The sequence below is a fragment of the Serinus canaria genome, chromosome 1 (genome assembly GCF_022539315.1).
Source record: "Serinus canaria isolate serCan28SL12 chromosome 1, serCan2020, whole genome shotgun sequence".
In the NCBI taxonomy this organism is placed as follows: Eukaryota; Metazoa; Chordata; class Aves; order Passeriformes; family Fringillidae; genus Serinus; species Serinus canaria.
The window spans coordinates 88,667,594-88,694,009 of NC_066313.1; the positions used below are offsets into that span (position 1 = coordinate 88,667,594).

Consider the following 26,416-nt stretch of genomic DNA (forward strand, 5'->3'; position numbering starts at 1 on the left):
CCCCGCGCCGGTGCTCGAGCGCCGGGGCGGCGCCTCGGAGCGCAGCTGGGCGGGACCTGCGCTCCGAGCGCCGCCTCGCGGCGGGAAACGTCACCGCGGCTTCTCGCCGCACGCCGGGAGTTGTAGTCGGAGCCGCGGCCCCGCAGCCGCCCCAGCACCGCGGCCGCCGCCGCTCCCCCCGGCAGCGCTGCGGGCTCCGCACCGCGACCCCGCGCTCCGCCTCTGCGGCCCGTGCCCGGAGCGCTCCCCGGCGGGAGGCGGCGCGGGCGGGCTGGTGCGCGCCTGCGCGGGAGGAGGCGCCGGGCGGTGAAGTTGGTGGGAGCGCCGGTGATAAAATGGTAGGTTGTGCGAGCCCAGGGGGGAGGGGAGGCGGCGAAACCGTGGAGGGGGAGCTTCGAACAAGCCCTAGGCACCCCCTGGGCTGGCGAGCCGAGCGCCCCCGCACCTCCCGCCGCGCCGAGTCCCGTTGCCCTGCCCGGGGAAGCGCCAGGCGGGGGGGGGACGAGCGGCGCGGGGAGACGGAGACGCGCACCCCCCGTGCGGAGTCGCTCTCCCGCCGCCTCCTCTGCCGGGCCAGGAGCGGGGAAGGTCACCGGGGGCGGCGGGGGAAGGGAGGGGGCCGGGCCCCGCCGCGGGTATTTCGAGCGCAGGCAGCCGGCGCAGCGCGTACCTTTCCCTTTTTTGGGATTGGGGCTGGCGGGGCAGGTCACCAGAGCTGCGAGTCCCTCGCTCCCACCGGCCCCTTCCCCGCCGCGGGACGCGGCAGGTGCACCCGGAGGCAGTGGGAAAGGTGCGGTACAAATCCCCTTGCTGGGTTGCGGTGGCGGCGTCGGCCGGGGCTGTTTTTTGAAGGAAGGGCTCTCCTGGTGCCTCTGCAGCAGCTTCAGCGCTTCCCTGGGGTGTGCGGTACGGTGTTACTAGCGCTGGGAGAGGGCTCCAGAAACGTGGCTGGGCTGTGCCTGGATGCGAGTGCGCATCATTGTTCGGGTGCCATCAGCGAGGGGTCGTGCTGGGGACGGGAGCTCCGGAGCCGCCTCGGCCCCGGGAAGGTGCGCGGGTGCCGCTCCCGCTGCAGGGCACCGGCCGCGGATGAGCGGTACGAACCGTGCTACGTGGCAGGGTAGGGGGCTGGAGAGCCGTGTGTGTATGTTTCTTATCGCCTCAAATAATTCAGTGTTTCATTTCGCTGGAAAATATCCGTAAATGCCTGGCGTTAGCAGGGCTTGAGGGATGACATGGGGATTGCTTTGGCGTTGTTGGCAGAGCCCTCTGTTTTGAAGTGATTATCGCTAAGTTTGTTGCCCAGACGAAGTTTATGTAACTGAGGAAGACCTAGGTGCCGAGACTCCCATAGCTAGACCTTCGTGAAAATTTGGAGGCAGGCTGGAGCTTGTAGCCAAAGGATTATTAGTTATTCACTTACCAAAGTATGTAGTAGTAATATTTTGCACGTTTTTCTTCCCACTGTACACATTTCTTGTGTAAAAAGAAACCTGGCACGTTTCTTCTTATATTAGATTGAAAAATCCTGTAGGAAAGACCAAAATCCTTATCTTGTTTACATGATGTGTTTCTTGTCTCAGGACCATCTATAGTCGAGATGTCCATATGGGGACAAGAGATAAAAAGTAAGCTGAAAGATGGTCCTATGTTTACTCCTCACTGGTCAGAATTCAGTTCTCTTTTAAGAGACATGTAAATTTTCCATTATTCCTGACTATTCAAGCTGTAGTGGGGAATTTATACAGATTTCTCAGCTTAACTGTTGGCCCAGAACATGTGTTAAGTATGGTTTAACCAAATTGGAAAGTACAGAATATAATAAAAACCAGAGTTTGACTTAAGCTATCTCCTTCTGCTTCCAATTTCGTGTAAAGAATAATGTTGAAATATCTTACTAGCAAATCTTCTCCCTATAAAATGCCCATTCCTACCTCTTGGGTGTTCCAGAAGTTTAGGGATATTGTCTCCATGTGGTTGCTTAATTGAGAGAAACATCATATTAATTCCTGTAGACCACTGCAACAGGCTTTTTTGTTGTTTAATTAAACTTTGAAAAATATGTTTATACTACTAACACAATTAAGTTTTAGATCACATTTACAGCAATCTTATAGTTTCATTGTAACATTCAGCAGTCTCCAATATGTCCATTTCATCTATTTTATTTTTGCCTTATGTCTTCTGTTGGCCGTGTTTTGTAACATAATTATATGATAAATGCTTCTGCCTTTTTCAGCTGATGACTGATTAAACTTTGCATTGTTAATTGTTGCTAAGAAAATATTAGGAAAACCCTTGGGTATTTTTTCTCCATGTATGGACTTATACAGAATTTGAGAATCTGTAAGTTGCACCTTTTAATTTCTCTTTTTTATAACCACTAGGCATATCTTTCAGAAGATAACCATATTGTAATATGACGAAACTTGTGTTTACTGCTGTTACAGAACAGAAAAAACGTCAGCATATGTGAGCAATAAAGCAGAAATACAAGTTTCTACTGACAGAATATGTGCTGCTAAAAATGTATATATAGATGCTGTCATTTCAATTTTCAGAAGAAAATGCTGTCTATTTAACTGCAGAAGAACAAGGCTTTGTCTTCCTGTAATTCTGAAGTGAAAGTTGTCATCAACAAGAAAACTAAAACCTTTAAAAGATAGGCATTAGTAGTAGAATGCTGAAACAAACTTCTGGATTAGCTTCATTGGCTTTCCTGCTTCTTTTGCATCCCAAAGCATAAACTTAAATCGTCCCAGAAGGACAAGGTCCGCCAGTTTATGGCATTTACCCAGGCTGGTGAAAGGACTGCTATATACTGCTTAACACAGAATGAATGGAAACTAGACGTGGCAACAGACAACTACTTCCAAAATCCAGACTTGTACTACAAAGAATCCATGAAAAATTCAGTAGACAAGAAAAAATTAGAACAACTATATAATCGATACAAAGGTAAGGTTTCGTTTTCTGGGGAGTCTTTGGTTGGTCAGCTTGGGGTTTTGTTGTTGTTGTGGATTTTGTTTTGGTTTTTTCTAAATTGTGTTGTGTGAGAACTTTTTTTGCTTTGTCCTCTACCATTTTTGAGGACTTTTAAGTAAAGCTTGCTTGCTTTTGCTTCTCACTGTATGTTTATAGTAATAGGATAAGAATGAAAAAAGGTTTTAAATGCTCTTAATGATCTGTACGCAACTTCTGTGGAGATTTCTGTAGACTTTAAAAGTAGGAAATTAAACTTTCAGTGAGGAAAAAGTGCCAGCTGTCAATATTGTAGCAAAGTTTATTATGCAATTTACATGATTTTTTTGCCAGTAGCTGCTCTTAAATGTGTATGATGGTCTTTCCATGGTAAAATAATACATATTGTTCTTATGCTAATATTTGGGGGAATTAATTTTGTTCAGAGACAGTAATATTTCTATACCTTAAAAGGAAAAATGTTTCAGATAATATTACAGCTAGGAGTGTGATGAAACAGTCAAATAAAAAAAACTCAAAAACTAGATTCTACAGCCTTGATTAATTCCTTCATGCTGGCATATTACAGCAGAAGTGTTGTGCCTTTTCAGTGAGGTTTGGAGGGGAAACCACAGGAAAGTGGATTAAAGGCAGAATTGTTTCTTTTCCAAGTTTCATTTTATGTCCTTGTTAAAAAGAACAACAACAAAAAATAGGCATTTAAATATATTAGTATGTGATCCAGGTGACAGTGCTTGCTGAGCTGTGGCACCTGACATGAGTGCATTGTTCGTGTTGGAGCAGTGCAGGCTGGAATCATTGCTAGCTCTTGTTGAAATCCATACATCTCATATTTGAAAACATGAGCTCTTAACCACTACGCAACTGTGATTGTATGTACTTTTCTAATTGAAATATATGACATGTTTTGTGTATACTTCATCTTTTTTATGTTACTGTTTCCACCATTTTTGTTCTTCTTTGCATAATCTGTTCTATTTTAAGTGTAGGCATTCTTTAATACTTCATTATTGTGTGGTAATGAATTATGTAGGGACCAAGAGGCTAAAATGGTATAGCATTTCTTTGTGAAAACAAAAACTCAGAGACAAAACTCAGAGAACCATGTTTTGGTTTATATATGCCTATGTGGATGTTTTTATATATATAGCATATGCATGCATCTGAATCTTTTGTTTGCTCCTTGAATGTCACGTCTTGTAGATTGCTGGGTCAAAAATATGTATTCAAATTCATAAATGCTGTTAATACTATGGAAGAAGATTGTCACAAATGTTATTTGTTATTTATAAAGTACTAGCAGTGGCAGATTGCGCCATCTGACTTTGGTGAAAGCAAGTCCAGCCAGGTTATGTCAACGTTTTAGTCAGCAGCACATCTTTGCAGTTCTGGCACTTAAAAACTGAGGGTATAAATGCTAAAAACTTTCACAAGATTTGACAGAAGGCTATAAAAGTTTTAGTTAAGCACCTTACCTTGATTGATATCAGGCTTAAACCTGACTCACTGGCCCCTGAACAGTAAGTTGGGATTCCTTTGTTCTACAAAGCCGATAGAATAGTGCACTGTACTTGAAATCTGAAATGTGTTTTTCTGTTGTTTTTTCTTTGTTTTCCTACTTGTTTATTGACCAACTCTGTCAAAACAACCATTGCATTTTTGTTACTAGTTGCCTGGATGATGTGAAATATGATAAGGATGAAAAGTCCTTGTTGAAATCCACCAGAATTTTTCCACTGATTTCAAGGCAGTGCACATCTTGCCTTCAGTTCTTCAATTACTCCCCAAATACACAAGAAATATATTTTACATGTCTTAGAAGTAGTTGAATAGATATATTTACTTGTTATTTGGGATCAAAGGCCCCTGAATTATACCATGGGTGTAATTCTTGTTTTAGTAGATGTGAGTTTGTTTGCCAAATTAACTTCCTTTCTGGAATTTACAATTTCTTTCACTGTAGTATTGGGTGGAAAAGTAAAAGAGATCTTAGCTTAAGAATTAAAATAAAATTCAAAAGGGTTTATCTAGGCTTGATTTTTTTTAAAGCAACTTCTTGGATCAAAATGGTTGGAATGGCTTGGTTGAAAACGGTAGCAGTTTAAGAAGTTAGTATTAAATCTACTCAAGAGATGCTTCTTTTCCATGGCCCAACTTATGGTATTGAAATGTCTTCCTCTCAAAGGTGGGAAAGACAGTTTTGTGGTTTGTAAAGTCTCAAGCCTTGCAAACTAGAGGTTTGGGGTTATTTTCTCTTGTTTTCAATTGTTTTTTCTTCTCCAGTTATCTAAGTTTATGTGCAGGGGGTTGTTTGTTTGGGGGCTTTTTCAAGAGAGAATTTTATTACAGAATTTTAAGGCATGTACCAACATTCAGAAAGGTACTACTGGGAAAAAATTATGTTTCACTTGTACTAAATTGTATTAATTAGCTTAAGACTCTGTTATGCTAAGGCATTGCTTGAACAGTGTTTTGGTGATTTCCCTGACTTTTAATTAAACCCCCAAAATGTTTGAATGTGCTCTTTAGGTAGATATAGTGGATACCCATATGTCACTATCAGGAAAAAAAAAAAATCAAGGGCCTAATGTGGTAGGTGTGTTTTTGTTGGACTTGATTTTGGGTTGATTTGGGGTTTTTTTTAAGCTTATTGCACACTGACCAATATAAATGCGTTGTACATTTTGATGTGTTTATCACCCTTACTGTTTGTAAATGTAGGGAGCATCTCCTGAGTTAACTCAAGTCTTTTATAGATTTGTGGAGGGAAAACAAAATTATTTAGTTGATGTCAGCAGGTAAGTTCAGGAAAAGTTACAAACCAATTTCTCTGTAAGTTTACAGAATACTTAATCTGTTTACTGATTCTCTTTTAAAAATATCTTGACTTCAAGTGAGAATATTTGTGACAGTTATGAAAAAATGAACACCTGTATTATGCAGCACATCACTGTCAGATTATTATTTGTTAATATGTTTTACAAATAATTATAATTCTCCTATTTGTATTTTGAACTGCAGACCCACAAGATGAAAATAAAATTGGCATTGATGGGATTCAGCAGTTCTGTGATGATTTAAGCCTGGACCCAGCCAGTATCAGTGTTCTGGTTGTGGCATGGAAATTCAGGGCAGCCACACAATGTGAATTCAGTAAAAAGGAATTTATTGATGGCATGACAGAGTTGGGGTAAGTATCCATTTTTGCATCGTTTATAATGTAGGGCCCGAACTGTGTTTCTGTTCAAAACATTTTCACTTAAATTGTGTGAAGCTCTAAGAAGCTGTTGGGGCTAGTGCCAAGCTTAACAGGTGCAAAATGCCTGTAGTGTCTTGTCTTCCTTGAATTGGTGCTTTACTGCAAAGCCTTAATGACCACAGCAGGGGGAAAGCAAAACAATTTCTACCTGTACAGCAAGGGAGTCAGATGATTCGTGTATCTTTTTATGTAGTTCATAGTAAGCATATGCATATTTGTGTTAAGGACTTGAGTTGGACCTCCTGCTGTTAAAAACTGAAAGTCCCTGGAGGTGTATGAAAGGTAAAAAATGTCAGTGTTGAAGCAAAAAATAAATAGGAAAACAGAAAAGAGTCTTCAGTTCTTTCCCTTTACCTTGTCACCAACAAATGGACCCATGTTTCTTTTTGTCTATTTTACCACCTATACTTTCCTCTCTTTCATATTAGATACTTCATTTGTACAAAATATCTATGAGGAATTGAAATGAAAATGAGGATACTGGTAGTAGAAACCATTGGTCCAACTGTAATGTAACTGATAAAAAACTTCCTTTCTGGGTTATGGAGCTGTTCTGGATAATCAGCTTTGAACATTGTCTCTGCTTACCAATAAAGTCAAGCATATATCACCATAAAATAATCTGTGGTATATAACTTTTCCTTGCAAGAGGAGCAGCATTTCTAATATTTAGAGATGTCAAATTACTCTTTTTAAAAGATTGCACTAGATGGGTGGATAAGTACAGTTTTTTATTTGTTCCTCTTTTTGTAGCTAAACAATTTCATTTGATCTTAGAATGGCACCTTAATCAATACATTTCAGCTTTTAGGAAATGTGGTGGTTGTTTCTTGAGCAGAGATTGTAGGAGTCTGATGTTAATGACCTCATCAGTTATTGATTTCTTTTTAAGCTTTCCGTTTTAGGAAATTGTGATGAAATAACTTCTGATTCTGTCTGAAGTTCACTGCTTTATTTTGTCCCGCTGGGTAGCTTTGGGTAGAAATTACAAGAATAATTATGATTTTCTAACCATGGGCAGAAATTAAGTGCTCATCCTATTATATTAAAGGCTGCCAGCATTTTTTTTTTTTTTTCATAGAAGTGATTAAAAAGCTTTTGCTAAACCACCTGTTCTTTGAGCAACAGCTGTTCTTAGGAGCATAATATGGCTGTGCCTGCTTGCCACAGCACTCATTGAGAATTAGGAATGATTTTGTTACATACTTGGAGGCACAGTGTCTGTGGTTTTTAGCAATGAAGACAAGTGAGCAGTCAAATGGAAAGACATTCCCTGAGGCTCAGATCACATAGCATCTGTAGGATGCATATGAGTAGGTATATTTATTGTCTAGATCAAGTCCCTAGAAGAAGCTCCCAAACTGAGCTTCTCAGTTGAAGGCTGTTGGCAGAATTCTTTCTTTTCTCTGCCAGGTACTGCTGGAGACCAGAAAGCTACTTATTTTTATCTGTACCATGCAAGACATTTAAAAATGCATTTGTGTTTTATGGATGTTGTTATAGTTACCCATCCTTTAATATAAGTATTCTTGAATCTTTAGAATAAATACAAACATTTAACCATGGGGAACTTACAGATACACAGTGTTAGTTGTGGTACTGCTGCTTTTGAAACCCTTTTGCTTCACTTTGAGTTTCTAGGTACAATTCAAGATATTGGTTATGTCCTTGTAAACCTTCAGTATACATTTGATGCATTGTTGTGGCAGAAACATTTTCCTTTTTAAAAGTGTGACTTCTCAGCTCAGGTGTTTTCACTGAAAATGCTTTGGTGGTGTTATTCAGGGGTATGTTTCTGTTAGAATTTCAGTAACTTGATTCTGTCTCAGCTTACCTGTGCCAGGCTGTTCAATAGTTTGCCAGCCTTCAGGCTATCATTCAAGGCTTATTTTGTTCCTCAGTTTTATTCTCAATTGTTCTATGATGGGGAGAGAATGACTGCAAATAATACTTCCTTTAGTTGGAAAGTACTCAAATGTTGAGATGAACTGTAAAAAATGTAGTGTGAAGCTCTTTATCCAGGAGAGTAGGGAATAAGCATTGTCTATTGAGATTAAAGCAAAACCTCACACTTGTGTTACAGCATCTGTCTCAGGGGAAGGAATAACAGAGTTCAGTGAGGGTTGGGTGTTCTATAAGAACAAAATATCATCTGTTCAGAAATCCATCAAGAGATAGAAAAGTAGTTAAACCACTGAATCCTGTTTGCAGTGTGTAGCTAATGGATGCCTGTATACAATGTTCCACTTAAAATTCTTTAGTAAAGGCACATGAGCATTTATATTTTTCAGAATGCTATCCACAAAGATAATAACTTTTGTCTTAACCACTGTTTTGTTTTTCTCTTAAACTAAACCATAAAAAGGTGGGGGAAAGTAGGAAGAAATTTTAAATATATGCAAATAATGTAATCTCTTTTGAACAGGTGTGACACCACAGAAAAGCTAAAAGCTCTATTGCCAAGGCTGGAACAAGAGCTAAAGGATCCAGCAAAGTTCAAAGATTTTTATCAGTTTACTTTTAACTTTGCTAAAAATCCTGGACAAAAAGGTCTAGGTAAGTAGAAAAAAAAAAGAGAAAATGTCTGCAGTCAGTGAAGTCTTCCAAATGTTTCCAGTACTACAATATTCTCATTGACAGTTGTGTAGTAAACTCTTTATTGATTTCTTTCACTGACTTCTCTTTCCCATCTTCTTTCATTTAATCTCTTATTCACATCCCCTTGGTACAGGTAATTTAATGGGGTTCTCTGCTAGTATTGACATTCTCTGACCACTTGTCAAATGAAGTTCCTGCAGTTCTTTGAGACCTGTAAATTTTTTTTTTTTTTTTTAATACTGAGCTAGTGAGCTCTGTGTGTTAAGAACTACTGGAACAAGATGTCCATATCAGCTCAGGAAGAGGGAGAAAATTGGGCAAAATTTACTGTTCTCCTTAAAATCTTTGGTTTTAGCTCAGCTTTTATGTAAAGTTTAGAGAAAGGGTATTATGGACTTGGTTTAAAACTAGTGAGTACAAATAGGCATAGTTTATATTGCATTAAACTATTATTCTTCATAAAGTTTGAGCTTTATCCCAATCAATGCCTTGTATTGCTGAAGTAAAACTGATACGTTATTTAAATTCAGGTTTTTTTCTTCAAATTAAAAATATCTAGTTTGTGAACAGATGAAAAAAGCAGTAAGATGAAGTCCACTCTTTTCAAATTTATGTTCACTTTCAGAAGATCCTGTGTAGGAAGGAAGTAATGATTTGTATATAGAATAGCACTGTACCATTATCCCTGTTCTTTGTGCTGTGTGTGAGAGGAAGTGGTTTGTTGGTTTTTTTAGGGCTTTGGGTTTTTTGCTTTTTTTAGTATAGCCACTTTAAATCTGTGTCTAAGTTACTTGGAAAGCTGATAAATGTTTTTCTCAAGAACTGTTAGGAGAGCAGAATATCAATTTAGACTTCAACCAGGTGTGTCTGTTCCACATTCTTGACTTTGAATAATCTCTCTTGTCTTTCCTGGTGTCTCCTTTTTTCTTTTTCTTTTTTTTAACTATGGACCACTTTTAGCCAGTTTATGTTTTTCTTCATTATTTTTCACCAGTTCTATTTTTCATTCCATCTGTCACTCTCTCATGGCTCACGTGCCACTTTTGCTGACATGAAAATGAAGTCTTGTTAGCGGCTCTGTGAGGTTGGTTAGGATTCTATCCCTTAGCTAGTCTTCATTAACAAAGCTTAGTACTTCCAAATTGCAGGAAACTTAAGTCAATGACAGCTGAAATTGGAATTTATGGGATACCTAAAGAAATATTACAGATAGCTTCCTGTTTTAATTGGGTCATTCCACCATGACACTCATGAACTTATATTTCAAAAGCTTTTCACCTAAGCCTCTGTGAGTAGTGGATGAGGGGAAGCAGCACAATCCAGATTTGGAACTGAATGTACTGTTTATTTGACATGAGGAGGAAACTGACTTGTTTTCCAGTACTTCTTTTTATTCAGTATTGGGGGTCCTTTCATTTGTAAGTCTGTCTTCTCTGTTGTGTAAGAAAGATGTTTTATTGCCAGAAAGTTCCAAAGTTCCATCCTGCACTATAAGTTGATCTTTTAGCAGGAGAAAGTAAAAAGTGCAGAAACTGAAGTAAAACTTAAGCTGTGGAATGAGTTGGTGGATACTTTTGCTGATTTCAGTTATTTTAGTAATTTCAATAATATGTAGAGTCTCTTAATTTCCACTAAGTTCTTACATGGCAGTATATTGTTGGCATCTTTCATTAGACTTTTTCTGGCTTTGCTAAGATCATTCTAGATAGTAAAGAAATATAAGCAGATGCCACTTTTCTTACTACAGTGGAGACACACCACATTTCTTGGATCACCGTAGGTTGAGTAGAGAGAAACCATTGAGTAAACATATGGACTGATGTGACATTTTTGAGTGATTGAGGCCAGTGGTAGCTTACCCAAATAAAAATTAGCACTGTATAGGTTTGGAGTTGGATCTTTATGGGAATTATCCATCATAGCGGAGCAAAGAGGTGAAGGAAGAAAGTAAATTTACAGGTAGGTGTTTGTAATAGCCCCAGAAGGAAGCAGTATGTTGTAACCAAGGAAGAAAATCCCACCAGTTATTTTACTGGGGTGCTTGTATGAGCTGAGAATTGTAGTTGCTTCAGCTACATTTAATACAGGTTTAGGTTGGTTTGTTTTTTTTTTTTAATTTCACATGTATACTCTTCTCTGTGTACTTTTACATATTCTCTCCTGGAATGAGAAACTGTCCATCTCTGCTCCCTGTCTCCAGGGTTGTTTGGTATTTGTGTCCAATGACTGTGTGCCCTGTTGTCAAGGAGGTGTGGGAACTTACATCAGCCTTGTACAAAGTCTGTTTCTGTCCTACTCAGTTTGGAGCCTTTACTTTGATGAAGTCCAGATAGTTAAACAGAATCAATAATTAGATTTGTTACCATCTGAGCTGGTTGAAATCTGTGCCCAGCTCTGTCTAGGTCATCTTACAGTGATGACCTCTCCTTCTTCCCCACATGCATGTTAGATGGCATTCAGTCCATGCAGGATGCTGCTTAGCTCCTGCCCAAGCTGCTTGTCTTAAAGTCTTTCTGGTGAATTGTAACTTGGAGGAGACTAGAAGGTCTGTAAGTTTGTCAAGTAAAGGATAAACAGAATGGTTTGCATTAATGGAGTAGAAATAATCTAGGAATTCTTTTCTAAATTTCAGTTGCAGACTATTTTAATGTGATTTTTCTAGGGCCTGAAGTATTCAGTGCTTTTTCCTATTAGGCTGGTAATTGGTTAGAGGACTGATCTGTAGGCTAAAAGAATATTATTTAATTCTTGGATATACACATAAACTATAAATGTGCCTATTTGAAAACTAACCAAGTTTGACATAGTGCCAGTGACAAATGAGAAATTCATATTCTTAGCAGATTGTTAATGGAAACCTTTTATAAAAGAAAATGTGATTAACCTCCTTCTGTTGGGTCCTTCAGGCTAAGTGCTAGGGCATCTTTTTTTTTTTTTTTTTAAGAAATAACTCTTGAGACTAGAGCTTACGAGAAAATTGTGATAGGCAGACTGACTTACGCTATTACTTTAAATGTTTTTTTCTTGTTATCTTAGTATATTGAAACCATAAGAAATGAGTGAGCATTAAGCACAAATGTTTTGGTTATGAGTCATGTTCACTGCTCCATCATTTCAGATTACTTTTCTTTAAATCTGTATCTGCCCTTTTAAGAATTGATATGCAGTAGTTATTACTTTATTTATTGTCCCCTCTCCTCTGAAAAACACCAGGAAATAGTGATTTATGGGTTCCTTTTTAATATGCCAGGTGGTCTTTAAATTTAAAAGGTAGAGAAATATTTACATAGTGTATTCCCTTATGTTAGACAGGGTCAGCATCTACCAAAACCAATTCTTGCACACACTTTTCTAAACAAATAATGCTCTAAGGTATGCTACAATATATACTAAATTGCCTCTTCAGTTTCAATAGGTATTAATAAGATTTGAGGTTTGATTTGTAGTGGTCTTCTGGCTGAACAAGTTTGAGAGCCATTGCCTTCACAAAATAGAATCCTGAATTTTTGATGGTAGGTTTCATACATCTTTGTCCATGTCTGCTTAAATCTATTGTTAGATTTTTTTTTCTTTTTCTAGCATATAAGTTAAATTTCTGTTTCTGAATTTTCCAGTTTAATACTTTAACCAGCCAAAGTAAATATGCAGAATACATTTTGTTAGAGTGAGTAACAACTTCTTACATAGTTGGTATTATGTATGTGTCTTTATTTAGTTTCTGGACTGAGTAAAACCAACTACCCTGATAAATTTCATTGCCTAGCTCTCTGATACTGGAATTTTATCTTCCAAACTCTCATCTCCTTTGCAATCAAATTGACCTAATTTTCTCTTGTCATGTACTATCCGAACAAGCCAGATAACCATCCATGTGTCTGAAGTATTTTACTTCTTGTTTTGCATCCCTTTGAGTTTGCTGAAGTTTGACACTGTCTGCAGTTTGCAGTCTGTTTTACTATTGGGTTTCTGCAGCACTGCAATGTACCCAGTTGAGTCTGATCTTTCTGATCTGATATTTCTGCAGTCGATCACTCCCACTAGCACTATGACTTGGCACTTCTCTTTAACAAAATCTTTCTTACTTTCTTCCACAGGTTTTTCCAATTTGTCCAAATAATTTTGAATCCTAATCCTGTCTTCTGTCATGTTAGACTTTTTTCAGGTTTTGTCTAAGTTTCAAATTTAACAGAAGTTTTCTTTGTTATTATCCGAGTTACTGAAGTATTGGGCAGTGTTAGATTCAGGACTGACCTGCTTGGGTGAGTTATTTTCTCCCAGTTTGGCAGGGAATGCCTGAGGTTCTTCCAGAACTTCTTTGACCACTGTGAAGTTTCAAACATGGTCAGAGTTTGAGATTGCTTCAGCATACTGAGGTGAATTTCACTGTACCTGGCTTCACTCTGGGCAGCACTGCTTGAAGATGGAATTTCTAAAAGTTATTTTTCTGAAATCACTGTCAGTTTTCATTGGATCTTTTTTGCTTGGAGCATAGCTTGGGAAAAAAATCTCCTGAGTGTCCCATACTTTCTGGAGTTATTATCAGCAGGACACAGTATCTTTTACCACACCAGCTGCCATTTGTAAGATGGGGAGTGGGAAGGCACAGAAGCCCTTCTTAGAAGTTTTTTTGGCGATAGAAGAATTTAGATGATACCTGACACAGCTGTCTTCATAATTCAGAGGGGATTTTGCTCCAGGAAAGTGGTCTTGGAGAGTAGGAGTGTGCATGTAGTTCTCTGTTTTATCTATTTTTGCACTAGCCTGTCTTCCCTTGCTTTTTAATTTCTTCTTCTCCACTTCCCCTCAAAACCAATGCAAGAAATTCTGCCATTATATAATTAGATGGGAAGAAATCCTCTCCAATAAACTAAGTTACATCTGTTCTGTCATGCCCTAAAATAGACACAGAATTCAGTACACCGATACTCATTCCTAGAAATAGGACTGCCTTTTATAGGAGTCTCTTTTCCACAGTTCATGTGGTGACAGTAGGGAATTTTTATTTCTCCTTGTATCTGCAGGACTTCTGTCGCTGTGGTCTCATCCAACTCCAATGTTTGCATTTACTTTTGTTAGCTCAGTATTGCCAGGTGGAATGCTCCAGCCTGGGCATGTGCTGTTTGAAGAAGTGACAGTAGTAGCAGTGCCCCAGGGTGATATCTTGTGTAAGGAGTGAGATGCAGGAGGCAAAAGCTCAGTGTCTAGGATCTGCCATGATGATCTTGAAGCAGAAAATGATGTTCTGATGAATGTTACTAAGCACCCAATGAGTGTCTTTCAAATACATCTGGATAGATTTGATCATTATCCAAGAAGACAATGGATGCTTATGACTGTTAAAACTGTGACTCTGAAAGTGGCGGACAGAATTAAGGAAAAAAACCAGCCAACTTTCAGCACAGCAGTGCCATCTCAATGGCTGTGTGTTGGGCCTGGAGTACATAATATTTAGACATATTAAACTTGATTTGCATTTTGTCTTTATATTCTGAAGGTGCAGTTTATCAAGTTATCAGGTTTGCCAGGAGACTTTAAAAATAATTGTTATGGATAAGTATGATTCTGTCTTTAATCTGCTTTCTCATGTTCTTACTACTGTATAAAATGCAATAAGTCTTAAATTTTTGCATAGTGTAGATTCGGAGAGGTTTATCTTGCATTCTACTCCCAAGGTTCAGCTTTTCTATTGCAGTCTTAGTGAAATTTTGTATCCTAGCTCGTTGGTGAGTGTATTAAAGAATAGGATTATAGGTCTTTTGTCATGTCTACAGAGCAGTTCAGATTTCTAAGGGCACTTTCTGAACAAGGCCTTAGCTTTTTAGCTTTTTTTTTTTTTTTTTTTTTTTTTTTTTGGTTGTTTGCTTTTTGAACCTGATACTTGCTTTGATTCTCTTCCTGGGTCTCCCTTTGAGCCCCAAAAAGACATGCTCAGGAGTTTGTTACAGTTTGTTTTAGCCCCAGGGAGGAGCTTAATGCATTCTTTCATGGTCTTCACCTTCCAACATGGAAACAAAAAGCTGATTGGGTCCTTCATCACTTCTTTGTGATCCCTTCATCTGCCTGCTGGCTCAAAAGGTTGTGCTTCCTTCTCTCTGCCAGTTTCCTGGGATCAAGCAAGAGATGAAAGATGAGGAGGGCATTCAGACTTGAATCAGATATTACCTCAAGACCAGAAGAATGACTATCTTTGCATCCGGTATGTGGACTTCAAGGAGGTTTCCTCTCCTATAAGCAGATGAGTATAATGTACTCTTTTTAATTGAAGCAACATCAGCTTGGCTTTTATCATAGCAGTATCTCAAGATTCTTTGAAGAGATTTTTGGACATTAGGGAAGGATATTTTTTCTTTCTGTTCTGTTTTCTTTTTTTTTCCTGCTCTCCCCCCAAGCTAGTTATCGAGATGTCCTCTCCTTTCAATGAAGAATTGGATTCATAGGCAGTTTGTAGGAGTGAGTGCATGGAAGAAGTTGAGTGAAGTCTATACATGAATTTTATATTTATTTTGTAAGAGGTCTGTAAATGCTGTATCTTAGGTGTTCCAGTGACCTTGCTTTGTGTGTATGGTTCTTGCTTTTTTTTTTTTTGGTTCACATTTTCCATGTTGAAAATGCCAGCAGGTTACGGGAAACTTAGTATAGAAGAGGTGTTTTGATCAGTAAAGGTGTGGCATAACTGCCAGTTCTACTAATGCCTCATTGATTCTTTTACTCATATTTGGGAAATGAATATCCAGTCAACTTTAGGTCTTCTGTTGTCATTTATCTACATGGTACATGGAGAGATTTGCAGAGAGGCAAAAGGATTTTTGAACAGGCTACACTCAGGTTCATTAGGCTGCACTCAAACTGGTGTTCTGACAGTCATATCCTAAGTCTAACTTGCATTCCAAAGCAGTTCATCTGTTTTTGTGCTTACGGTGATAAACAGATAAACATGAAAGGTTCTACATGGAATCAGGCTGCTTCAGTGTGGCAGATGCTGAGACAGAGCCAACGAGCAGACAGACCCTGCTGGGCTCCTGCAGTGCTCCTCTGAAATCCCTGTGCTGTGCTTTACCATTCCTCCTGCCCACCACAGGCACTTAAGCCTGACACTGTCCCCTAACACAGGGCACTGGGAAGCTCCTTGCTGATGTCTTTGCAGGGATGAGTGGATCTAGCTCAGCTAGATCCTGAGTTTAGCCATGATCTGTATTTATATCACCCCCCCTTAACTTGTTCTTTCCCCTTCTGCCTATCTTCTGGGGGGGAGCTTCTGGTTGCAACTACAGCCTATTTTGTTCTAAGCTTTTGGCAATTCAATGAAGTGTTTTTAGGTTTAATCCTCATTCCTGTTATTTTGCTGATTAGGAAAGAAGAAACTAATTCTTGTGTCTGTGTTCTTAGCAATTTGGAGGCCAAAGAAGACTCTTAAAAATCATTCAGAAAGGAAGAAACAAGGAATTTATTAAATCACTGAATCTTGCAAGTTTTCACTTGATGCTTATTGGTCAGGCAGGTATAATAGTCCTGTTGTTGAGACAGATTGACACCAGCTTCCGTTGTTCTTACCTGTGCTTCAGTTCCAGCACAGTGTTGAAAAGCTATACTAGTAATTCAGGTGAAATAGTGATAATATTCTCTCCATTTCAAACATGAGTGCACAAACAGGTCTTGGTGGTAGGGCAGACTGAGAGCTAGAAAGCTGTTTGGCAGAGGATGCCAAATGAGTGTTGCAGTCCCAGAGGGTGGTTTTTGGCACAGCAGGTGTAAATCAGCTGCATTTCATGTTCCTCAGAAATCCTGCTCTCCAGCCAATTCCTTGCTGTCTGTTGATTTCTCTTTTTGTTTTCACACTTCCTTAATTTCTAGTGTGCAATGACCTCCTTGCCCTGGTCCAAAATCATTGCACGAGGAACTTAATTTGATTCTTATTTTTTTCATACAGCAATCTAATATTTTTTTTCTTTCTTAACAAGATTTGGTCAAATCTTAAAAGTAGACACAGGCTGTATTTTTTCTTCTGCATTAATTGTGCTGTTTGTTATCACTGTTCTGTTCAATCAGGATAGAAGAGGCTAAGTTTTTTTTAAAAGCCAGTTTAGAATGAGGTTTTCATGTGGGAGGATAGATCATGCTGCATGCAAAATACTGTTTCTGCTTGTCATGCAGACCCTTAAACTATCAGCTTTTCTCATACAGCTCTCACTAGATATCGATACTAAAAGTATTTCTGGGTTGAAAGCTCAACCTATATAATGTACAGTATATTATGTATTTCTATGATGTTCTTCAACCTTTTAGCAATTTCATGTTTTGGATATGAAAATGGATGTTAGCAATGAAGTCTGTTTTAAACTGATTCTTGTCTAGGTGTTTTCAGAGATCCATGCATTTGTTTATTAAGGTTACATTATTGGTCTGTAATGTGGGTAGAATATATTTTGGTATAAAAAACCCAGCATACTTTATAGTAGTAGTTTGATTCTTATTGTAATGATGCCTTTGTATCTATACAGCATTGAAAGAGGTATTCCTAATTCTGCCTGAGGAATTTTTGCCTTACAAAAGCATCTTCCTGTGGGGATGCAGAGCCCTAATGGCATAAGGGCTTTTCTCTTTTTTCAGTATCTATCAGTGCAGCACTAATTGTAGCAGATCCACAGCAGTACTGTGGATCTGCTACAATTATACTGTCAGCATGCTAATGTAGACTTTGAACTCTCTAACTAGGTCTTCCCTTTAAAGCAGAAAAATCCACTTTTTCTGTTCTCCAACACCAGATTTTTCCACCTCGGTAGGGAATTGTCTTCAGACAGAAGTGTAGGCATATCCCCTGAGATTGTGGCAGACCTGAAGGCTTGGTTTGCTCATGTACTTTTAGGCTGCATAAACTGGCACTTTCACTGCCAAAAGTGATAGTCCCATCTATCTCTACCCTTGTGTTCAGATAAAACTTGAGTTAGTTGATGAACCAGATGAGAAAGAAGGACTTTTTTTTTTCCCTCTTTAGCAAATTTTACTGAAATGAGAACTTTCCTCCTTGTGCCTGCTGGGAAGAGCACCACCAGTGTGGACCAGTTTGATCCACTACAGAGCAGCATCATCAGTGGGATATGCATTTTTCATACATTATAGCAAATAATTTCTGTATTTTTGTGCAGGAGAATTCATTGGCATGCACATGTATATAGTGTCCCTCGAGTCTCAGCTCAAGACAGAATTTCACATGCATTGTGTTAAACACAATTTTGCAGTAATCACCTTAACATAATACTGACTTTGACAAAAACCAAGGAAGTGGTCTCTCTTCTTTCCCTTTTACCTCTTCTTTTGTGGTACCTTTAATCATCTTTGTTTCCCTATCTGTACTTTTTTCCTTTTTCCAAGGAATATTTCCATCAGAAGTACAAACTTTTCAACTATTAAGGTGTTATTTCTCCAAAGTGGATTTTGCTTAAAGTTGTCGCGTGAAAGATTTGCAAGGTCTGCTTGGAGAGCTTGAGTCTTCATAAAGAAGCCTGAGTGAGTGGGATCAAAGCCAGTTACTTCACAGTGAAATTTAGAAACTATTAGATTTCTCCTTTTTCATTCTTTTTTACTTTAATTTGGGACAACAAATAATAATTAATCTGGATATCTAAGCAGCAAGAAATGCTATTAACTACCCTCTTCCTCATATTTTTTGTCAAAAATGAATGTGGTGGCATAGACAGGAAGAGCTGAAGGAAGTTTATTAGAGCATAATTCAAGTTCTGTACTCAATAGCACTGATCATAGTAGGACAAACACTGGCAACACTGTCCCTGTGTAGATAGGTAGAGGCATATTGCATTTCTCTGCATCTTAACTGCTGCACTTCATCCAGGGCCCAGCCCTGTCTGAAACAGGGACTCTAGGGACAAGGCTGTGTTAAAATCTGGAACATCTCTCTCAGATGTGAAGCTTGATTTCAGGTGACATTGTCCTTTGGTTTGTAGTGTGATATGTATAATTTCAAAAACCATTCTTCTTGTAGGTGCAGGTTGAGCTTCTGTTTTATGTGCTATCACAGTATTTTCTCTTAAGCTTCATCTTCTGTTTACACTTTGTTTATACTGAAAGCACAAGCTGAAATATTTCTGTGGTTTCAGAAAGACTGTGCCTTATTTTATGGTTGCCCAGTAGTTTTCATGTACTTAGTGCAAGCACCAAAGCCATTAGGTATTGTGAGCTGCTGAGGATGAAAACAGGCCTTCAAGGAAACATCCTTTCTACCCTAAAGCTGCATCTAATGTTGCTTCTGCCTTTCTGCTGGAATATGTGCTGCATCTTCCTTGAACCCTGCTCTCAGATCACTGGTCACGATGCAAAATAAGGCTGATTTCTTGGACTTGTATTTTCAGTACTGGGAGTAGCTGTTTGTCCATTGAATGATGCCAGCATTATTGCTGTAAGGGAGAATGCCACAGATAAATGGCTTTTTTAATCCCCTCATGCCCTAAATTCCCTTCAAAGTCAAGTGTGTCCAAAATGTGATAAATTAAGAGGTGTTGAGATCTGTGGATTTAAATGTTTTTTTAATCAATATTTGCTATGTTTGTGCATGTGTGTATACATCTTTCTCTTTTAATTTGCAGAGAGATTTATCATTAAGTGTTCTGTTTCTGTAGATTGAAAGTAGCTTTAATCTGGCATTGGTGGAGGGTGACAAAAAATATTTTAGTTTTATTGACTTTGATGTTCAGTACAAAATCTATTCTGTTACTGTTTGTCTTCTACCTTGTGGGTCAGGGAGAGTAGAAAACAATTCCTTATAGGTTTTTTTAGAGATTTTGAAGGAGTGTTATTTAGTTGTTTTATAATATACTAGATGTAGTATTAATAGTTTAACCAGAAGGGGTTTATTGCTTATAATGTACTGCAATATTTATGCGTTGCTTTATCTCTTGCAGATCTCGAAATGGCGATTGCATACTGGAATTTAGTCTTGTCAGGAAGGTTTAAATTTTTAGATCTCTGGAATAAATTTTTGTTGGTAAGTATCTACTTTATTCCTTCCTGCGTATCTTATTCCACAGTAGTCTGGCTTTTGTTGGCTGTGTGCTTCCAATAACAGAAAGATGGGATATCTCTATACTTCCTTCCGACTTTTTCCTTTTTGAAAACTGATATAAAATACTCTCAAATCAAGCCAAATTAAATCTTCTCTTTATGGCTTTCTAATTTAGAATAATGCAAAAAGATGCAGCAAAGTGAGGGAGTGTTCTGCTTGCTTATTCCTGTATCCTCCTACTTAGGAAAGTTTCTGCATGAAAGGAAGCCATGATTGTAGATGGAACTGGTGCTGCTGATTCTCAAGACAGCTGTGATTATTGTCAACCATGTACTTTACCATGCTCTGCCTTTGGTTGTACTAATACATAAACTCAGTCTTTTTAAATCAGTCATACCAGAATTTAACATTAAGAGACTTTGCATTTTCCACAAAATTTTTTGCCTGAGTAATTAGGTTGATTAATTTTTTTAGCTAATAGTAGTGAACTGATCTTGACAGTTTCCTTATTACTAATGCAGTTCTGTGGGCAGTGAAGTAAAGATGCATAAGTTAAACCTTGGAAATTCAAAAATATTCTTGTAAAAGACCCGATTCATGTTTCTCATCCATCTTTCTATATTTGCATGTCTATATAATTATAAAAAATGAAGTTACATAGTATATAATTTATCTTGATTTTCTTCATTTTATCTTTTTATCTGTAGTTAAGAAGAAATAAAAAAATCTTTGTGCATTTTTGTCCCCCAGTGCTTAGTAGGGAAGGTGTACACTTTCTAAAATATTTTTCTGTATTTTTTTCTAAGTTTTTTGGTATATTTATTTGAATTATTGAAAAATGTACTAATCTCATCAAGAGGGCTTTTGAAACCATTTCATGTTTTAACTGCCTCAGTACACTGTAAGACATCCAAATTCAGATCTATAGATGCAACTGAAGAAAAATCTGCAAAGTCCATCCTGGTATTAAAGTCTGTTACTTCAGAAAAAATATTTAATCTGAATGTTTAGTTGAGAAGAAATACTTAAAATATTTCAACCTAAGAAAGAAGCAAGCAGGAAGTCTTTCAGATGGATTTATTTTTGTTATTGGTTGTTTTTTTTGTAAGATAAAGAAGGTGAAGAAATGTTTGAAATAGGTGTATTTCTGTACGTGTCAATATAAAATACTGATATGGAATTTGAAAGTAGTTTGGACTGAACATACTGTTATTCCTCTGTACAGGAACATCATAAGAGATCAATTCCAAAAGATACTTGGAATCTTTTGTTAGATTTTGGAAATATGATTGCAGATGATATGTCCAACTATGATGAAGAAGGTAAGCAGTACCTGAATATCTTCGAAAATTGGTACAGCAGAATTAAAATACTGCTATAAATGAACAAGAGAACATGTTGTTACCTCGTGTCCTCATTTGTTTACCCTTATAGTTTCAGCTGCCAATACAGTGTCATACTTACTGCCAAAATAGTAATAGTGATAAGAAGGTTGACTGCTTTGCTGTAATTTGAAAACAGGGGTAAAGATACAGTCACACCATGACAGAGCACATTATTTGAATGTGTTGTGCTACAGACCTCTGAGTGAAACAACGTTTTGTACAAAATTTTTGTTACCCTATATGCAGTTTACTCTGTTTTGGAATGTGTGCAGAAATAAGTCCTAAGATATGAATGGCTATAATAAGAATGCCATGGTTTTGCTATCAGCTAATGTTTCTAGCTGTAGTGTGGAGTCCTGTGTTTTAAGTACATTTTGGTTGTCTTAAGAACTATTTCTGAAAGAAGATATTCCAATGTGGAATTCATTAGTTAGGTGGTTTTTTTTCAAGTATTTTATCATGTTGTGCCTGTTAAAGCTAGACAAGGCCAGAAATGTCAAGATGAGCTTCTAATCCTTTGTGTTTGTAGACTACACCAGTTTACTGCTGGTAATGGTTGGCTAATTTCTCAATTGCTTGATTTCTCTGTAGGAGCATGGCCTGTTCTAATAGATGATTTTGTGGAATATGCACGACCAGTAGTCACAGGAGGAAAACATAAAACTTCCTAACCCCAGATTGGTTGATCTGGACTAAATGAACTGCAGTGGGTAATGAAGATTTGTTAGCTGATAACTGCACTTTGGTGCTGGTTTCAGTGGTCATGATGACATTCTGCAGACAAAACTGCAATTCCTCCTTTCTGCCTGAAGAAAATGGTGACGGATGTGTGGACACTTCAAGAACAAAGTCAGAAGATCCAAGCTGTTTGTAGGCTATTGGCTTCAATTATTGTACTGGTTGTATCATATAGGATGTAGATTTTGCATGATTTTATACTTTGGAGAAGTTTAACTAGAGGCCATTTTATTAAAGTTTTGACAGCACAGCATGCCATTCAGTTCATAATCCAAAGTGAACACCAGCAGTTACATAAATAAAAATGTATTATATTGTACTTATATTAAAAGCAGTATTTGTGGTATATAAATTAAATCCATAAATAAAACTTATGTAGTATGTTGTATTTTTATAAAAGTTAGTTCTGTAGATCTGTCTTAATACAGAATTGTAAAAAACCCCAAACAAATGAACATATGCTTTTTCTGTTTTTAACTTATTGCCAAAATGTTAAATTTGTATTTTCACATCCTAGATGTATACAGTGATTACATCCAGCCTTTTGCTCTCTCCCAGTGAATTTGACTTCCTCATTTTTCTTCCTGAAGTGCTTGGACATGGAACAATAGCATTGCTGAGGACAGGCTGCTGCTCTATGCTGTGTTGCAACTCCAGCTTTTTTTAGTTAGCATTTAAAGCAGACGTTAAACAACCAAAGATGCTTTTATAATTCATGTTTAGTTATCATAATTTAGTCTTCAATTATGTGTTTTATTTATTTTTCATAATGAACTGGTGGAACATGGATTTTATTTGTAGCTTGAAACTTATCATAAATTCTAGCTAAATGCAACATAGTTGTAAATTCATTTCCTGGCAATTCTCACAGAAAATAGGTGTGAGTAAGCCCAAAGACTTAACTACTTGGCTTCCATGGTGGAGAAAGAGTTAGGGGTACGGAGACTTTATATTAATGATTACAAGTATTCATGCCTGTGAATGTGTTGTGCATTCAGTTATATTTAAGGGGATTAAAAAGCAGATTAATGCAGTTTCAGTGATCTCAAGGCTGGTGAAATTGGACCAGTTTTTACCAAATCTAAATTTGTTCAGTCACTTGTTTCTCCCCTTTTGCCTGCCACTGATTATGAAGTGCACAGTGGTGTCAGTCTTCTGTTTCTCATCAGTGTCTTCTGATGTCTAAGCACAAAAGTTTTACCAGAAACTATTCAGCGTGTCTTCTCACAGGGCTCTTGCAAATGCTACCTCATCAAAATGAGTTTGTCATAGCCACTGTAAAAGTCTGTTAAAATGAAGAGTTGCTAGAGAGTATGTACAGTTATGATCAATATATTTTCTGTATTTAAGGCTGAATAGATGCAAGAATTTTAGAGAAAATAGTGCATTAAGTTATATAATTTATATCTGTTTGGATCGTTGAAGTGTTGCATGACAGCAGACTCTTTTATTTTATAGCTGCCAGGGTATAAAAGCTTACAATATTCTCTTAAACTCTAATATTTAGAGTTTCAGACAAGCATTATGTCAACACAACGTGCAAGGACAAGTGTACATGCTGCATACAGAGACTGCCTTCGTTCTTCCACTTGCTAGAATTTCAGTTGTGCATGGCATTTAAAAACCAAGAGGAGGGAAAATTGGAACAAATTAGTGATTTTTCACTTAGTACGAGCCTTGCAGGCGAGTTACAAATGCCCTGTGAGTGATTTGTTATGAATATTTGTCTCTTTTTGTGAGTGTCAGCCCTGGCCAAACAGCCACCAGGTGTCAGCGTCTGAGCCCGCTGCTGCCTGGCACTCCTGTGCAGTTACCCACTAAGGATCTGCCAAATTGCTGCTTTCTGACTGCATCCTTTTAGAAGGGCATTTGTGTAACTCCAAGTATTCTACAGAAGTCAGCAGAGAGCTAGAAGCAGTTATACACTTTTTACTGCTTTTGATTTATCTACACCTCCTCCCCAAAAGAAGCCATTTTTATATCTGTTCCACAGGCTTTGTAGAATGTCTAACATCTTACAACATCTAGTGCATTTATCTAGCCAGAAGCAATGGAATGCTTGTTACTCACACAACTGCCATTTAAAATATATAGATAAAATATAACTGACCAGAAGTAGCTTAATCTGTTGGTATGTGATGTAAGTGAAGTTTCATAGCACTAGAGCTTGGGAAACATTTGCTCGTGATGAGAGCTCCATCAAATCATTCTGATGAACCTTCTACCTTTTAGAATAAATAGAGCATAAAAAATGCATGTGGGTTGAAGGTTTTTTTCCTTGTTAATCAGAGCAAGAAGGAAGGGATGCTAAGCCCAGGATTCAGTGTGTGTATATATACACACACACACTCTTAAATCTCATTCCTGGGGGAATCCTTCATGGGTGACAGTGGAAGACTGGGCAAAATACTCCAGTGATAGTAGTTGATCCTTGTGAGCCAGGCTTTGAGGTTTGCAATGCTTTTTCTTTTCTTCTTCCTGGTCCTCTACCCATTTTAAACCACATGTGATTTTTACATTCCTGTATGAAGTAACACCTTCACACTTGAACAGTCATAAAAAATGCAAATAAAGTGCTTTCACCTTACAAGTTTCTTACACATTTTGATCATTTGCTGTTGTCCGCAGTTTCACTTTACAGGGTACTCTACTTCCATTTTAAGTAAGCTGATACAGTGGTAACACCTAGGCTGCTCAATTTATAATCCTAAATGGTACAGATGTCTTCAAGTTGTTCAGTGCATACAGTATTACTTCACAGATATGCTGTATGTATTTTTAAACTTGGTGCCAAGTTGTTTGGTTTGAAACAGAGCCATAGGATTTGTACTTGCCAATTCTAAATTTAAATGTAATTTATCATGTGTGTCATGCCAAGGAGAGCAAACCTGCAGGCATCTGCTCATTCAATGCACCTGGGAGATTTGCTGCTGAGTAAGCTGTACATGTGTGTATATTTTTTGGCACTGGAAAAAGGAATAAATGGACTGTTAAAGGATTGAAGTCAGTCATGTGAGATGTCTGTATGGTTCTTGTCAGTTTTCTGCTTTGGAAGTCTTGGTCTAGTGGGAGTTTCTTGTTGTTTTCTGGTTCATTTATTAGGTTCTTGTGTTACTACCCCACCAGCCAGAAGGAGTAAGGATGTAACTCATTAATTTTTAAATGGCCTTAATAAATATTTGGTTTGGTCATCTGTGTCACCTCACTGTTAAGCTTTTAAGAGGCTTGACATGTTTAGCTGCTGTACTGTATTCACTGCATGTATCTGCTGGTCACCAGACTCTCCACAATTGGTGTCATTTGTTTGTGCTGGCAGTGGGAGCTGTAATTGCAGGAAAGAATTGCTCAGTCCTAGCTCTGAGCTCTGTTGGAGAGGCAGCATACTCAGAAATCTGTGCAAAGACCTTCAGAGTTATGCATTCACCTATTGTTAATTCTCTTCTGAAAGTTCAAGTCAAAATAAATAAGTTGTCCTCCATCTTCACCCAGCTGCCATCCTTCTCCAGTGCTTTCACCAACCATGGGCTGCTTTGGTGTTGCACAAGTTTTGTCTTTTCCTGTGACAGTGAAGCTGCAGATGTTGATAGTTGAACCATGGCAAGCCTGTTTTCTTTAGTGTCAGCACCAGTAACTTCCCTCAGCTGATGCCAGCCAGCATCTCACTCACCAAAAGGCACAGCCCTTCTGAAAAAAGTGTCATGTTTTACAACCACAAACCTATTCAGCAAAACATGTTTCCTGAACTTTGTATTTTCTGCTGTGTGCTGGGTAGAACTAGGTGACAGACCTCTAAAATTAACTTTTTTGTTCTAAACTGTTGACAGAGGGATCTGCAACTGCAGCTGCCACTACAGAACATACTCCATTTCAGACAAGTGGGTGCAATGTTCACCTCTTCATGAGAAGTGCTGGGGAAATTCAGGGGCATTTACATTTTGATTGAGTATTGGGATACTTCCTCTTGTTGGTGCACATATTTGACCAATTCCCATGGGGGGGTTTTTGTGTCTCCTTTTCCCAGCAGTTAACTACTCTATTGTTTGGCAAACCATATAGGTTTCATGTCATGGTCTCAGCCTTCTGTCAAGACAGTAAAGAAGAACTCCATCCTGTGCTGTTAAAGGATCTTTTTCCTTCAAGGCAGTGGTGTAAAGCTGTATGGAAATAATTCATCTTAATTGTTTAAGAATTGAGTAAAACCAGTTTTTTTTTTCCCGGATCTCAATGAATTTGTTTTAAAGAAATGATCCTGATGCTCAAGTAAAATCCTTCACTTCAAGAGCTGTAAAAAGGCAGCTCTGACAGAAGTCTGGCACCCACCTGGCATCAACCTTACTTTACCAGGATATGGCTCTGCATCCTTTGGATGGGTGAACTTGGAAACAAGAGCATTTCTCTGCCAAGTGTCTTTTAATGGCAAAGGATCACTGACTCAGTCAT

At 38.2% G+C, this 26,416-nt stretch overlaps 1 protein-coding gene across 9 annotated transcripts; it reads left to right on the forward strand.

Annotated features, from left to right (window-relative positions):
• The first annotated feature begins 97 nt into the window (after positions 1-97).
• Positions 98-24,983, forward strand: DCUN1D2 (defective in cullin neddylation 1 domain containing 2). Of its 9 annotated transcripts, none has more exons than XM_050981773.1 (8): positions 98-338; positions 767-790; positions 2,742-2,958; positions 6,004-6,172; positions 8,667-8,797; positions 19,753-19,835; positions 21,079-21,175; positions 21,830-24,983. In XM_050981773.1, the coding sequence occupies exons 1-8, from the start codon at positions 336-338 to the stop codon at positions 21,907-21,909; spliced, it is 804 nt and encodes a 267-aa protein (XP_050837730.1). In that variant the 5' UTR covers positions 98-335; the 3' UTR covers positions 21,910-24,983. The 9 variants fall into 9 exon arrangements, with proteins under 9 accessions (XP_050837730.1, XP_050837750.1, XP_030090262.1 ...); XM_050981793.1 differs by lacking the exon at positions 767-790 and adding an exon at positions 2,240-2,346 and having other exon boundaries at positions 101-338; XM_050981792.1 differs by lacking the exon at positions 767-790 and adding an exon at positions 2,240-2,346 and having other exon boundaries at positions 104-338; positions 2,451-2,958.
• Positions 24,984-26,416: the final 1,433 nt, after the last annotated feature.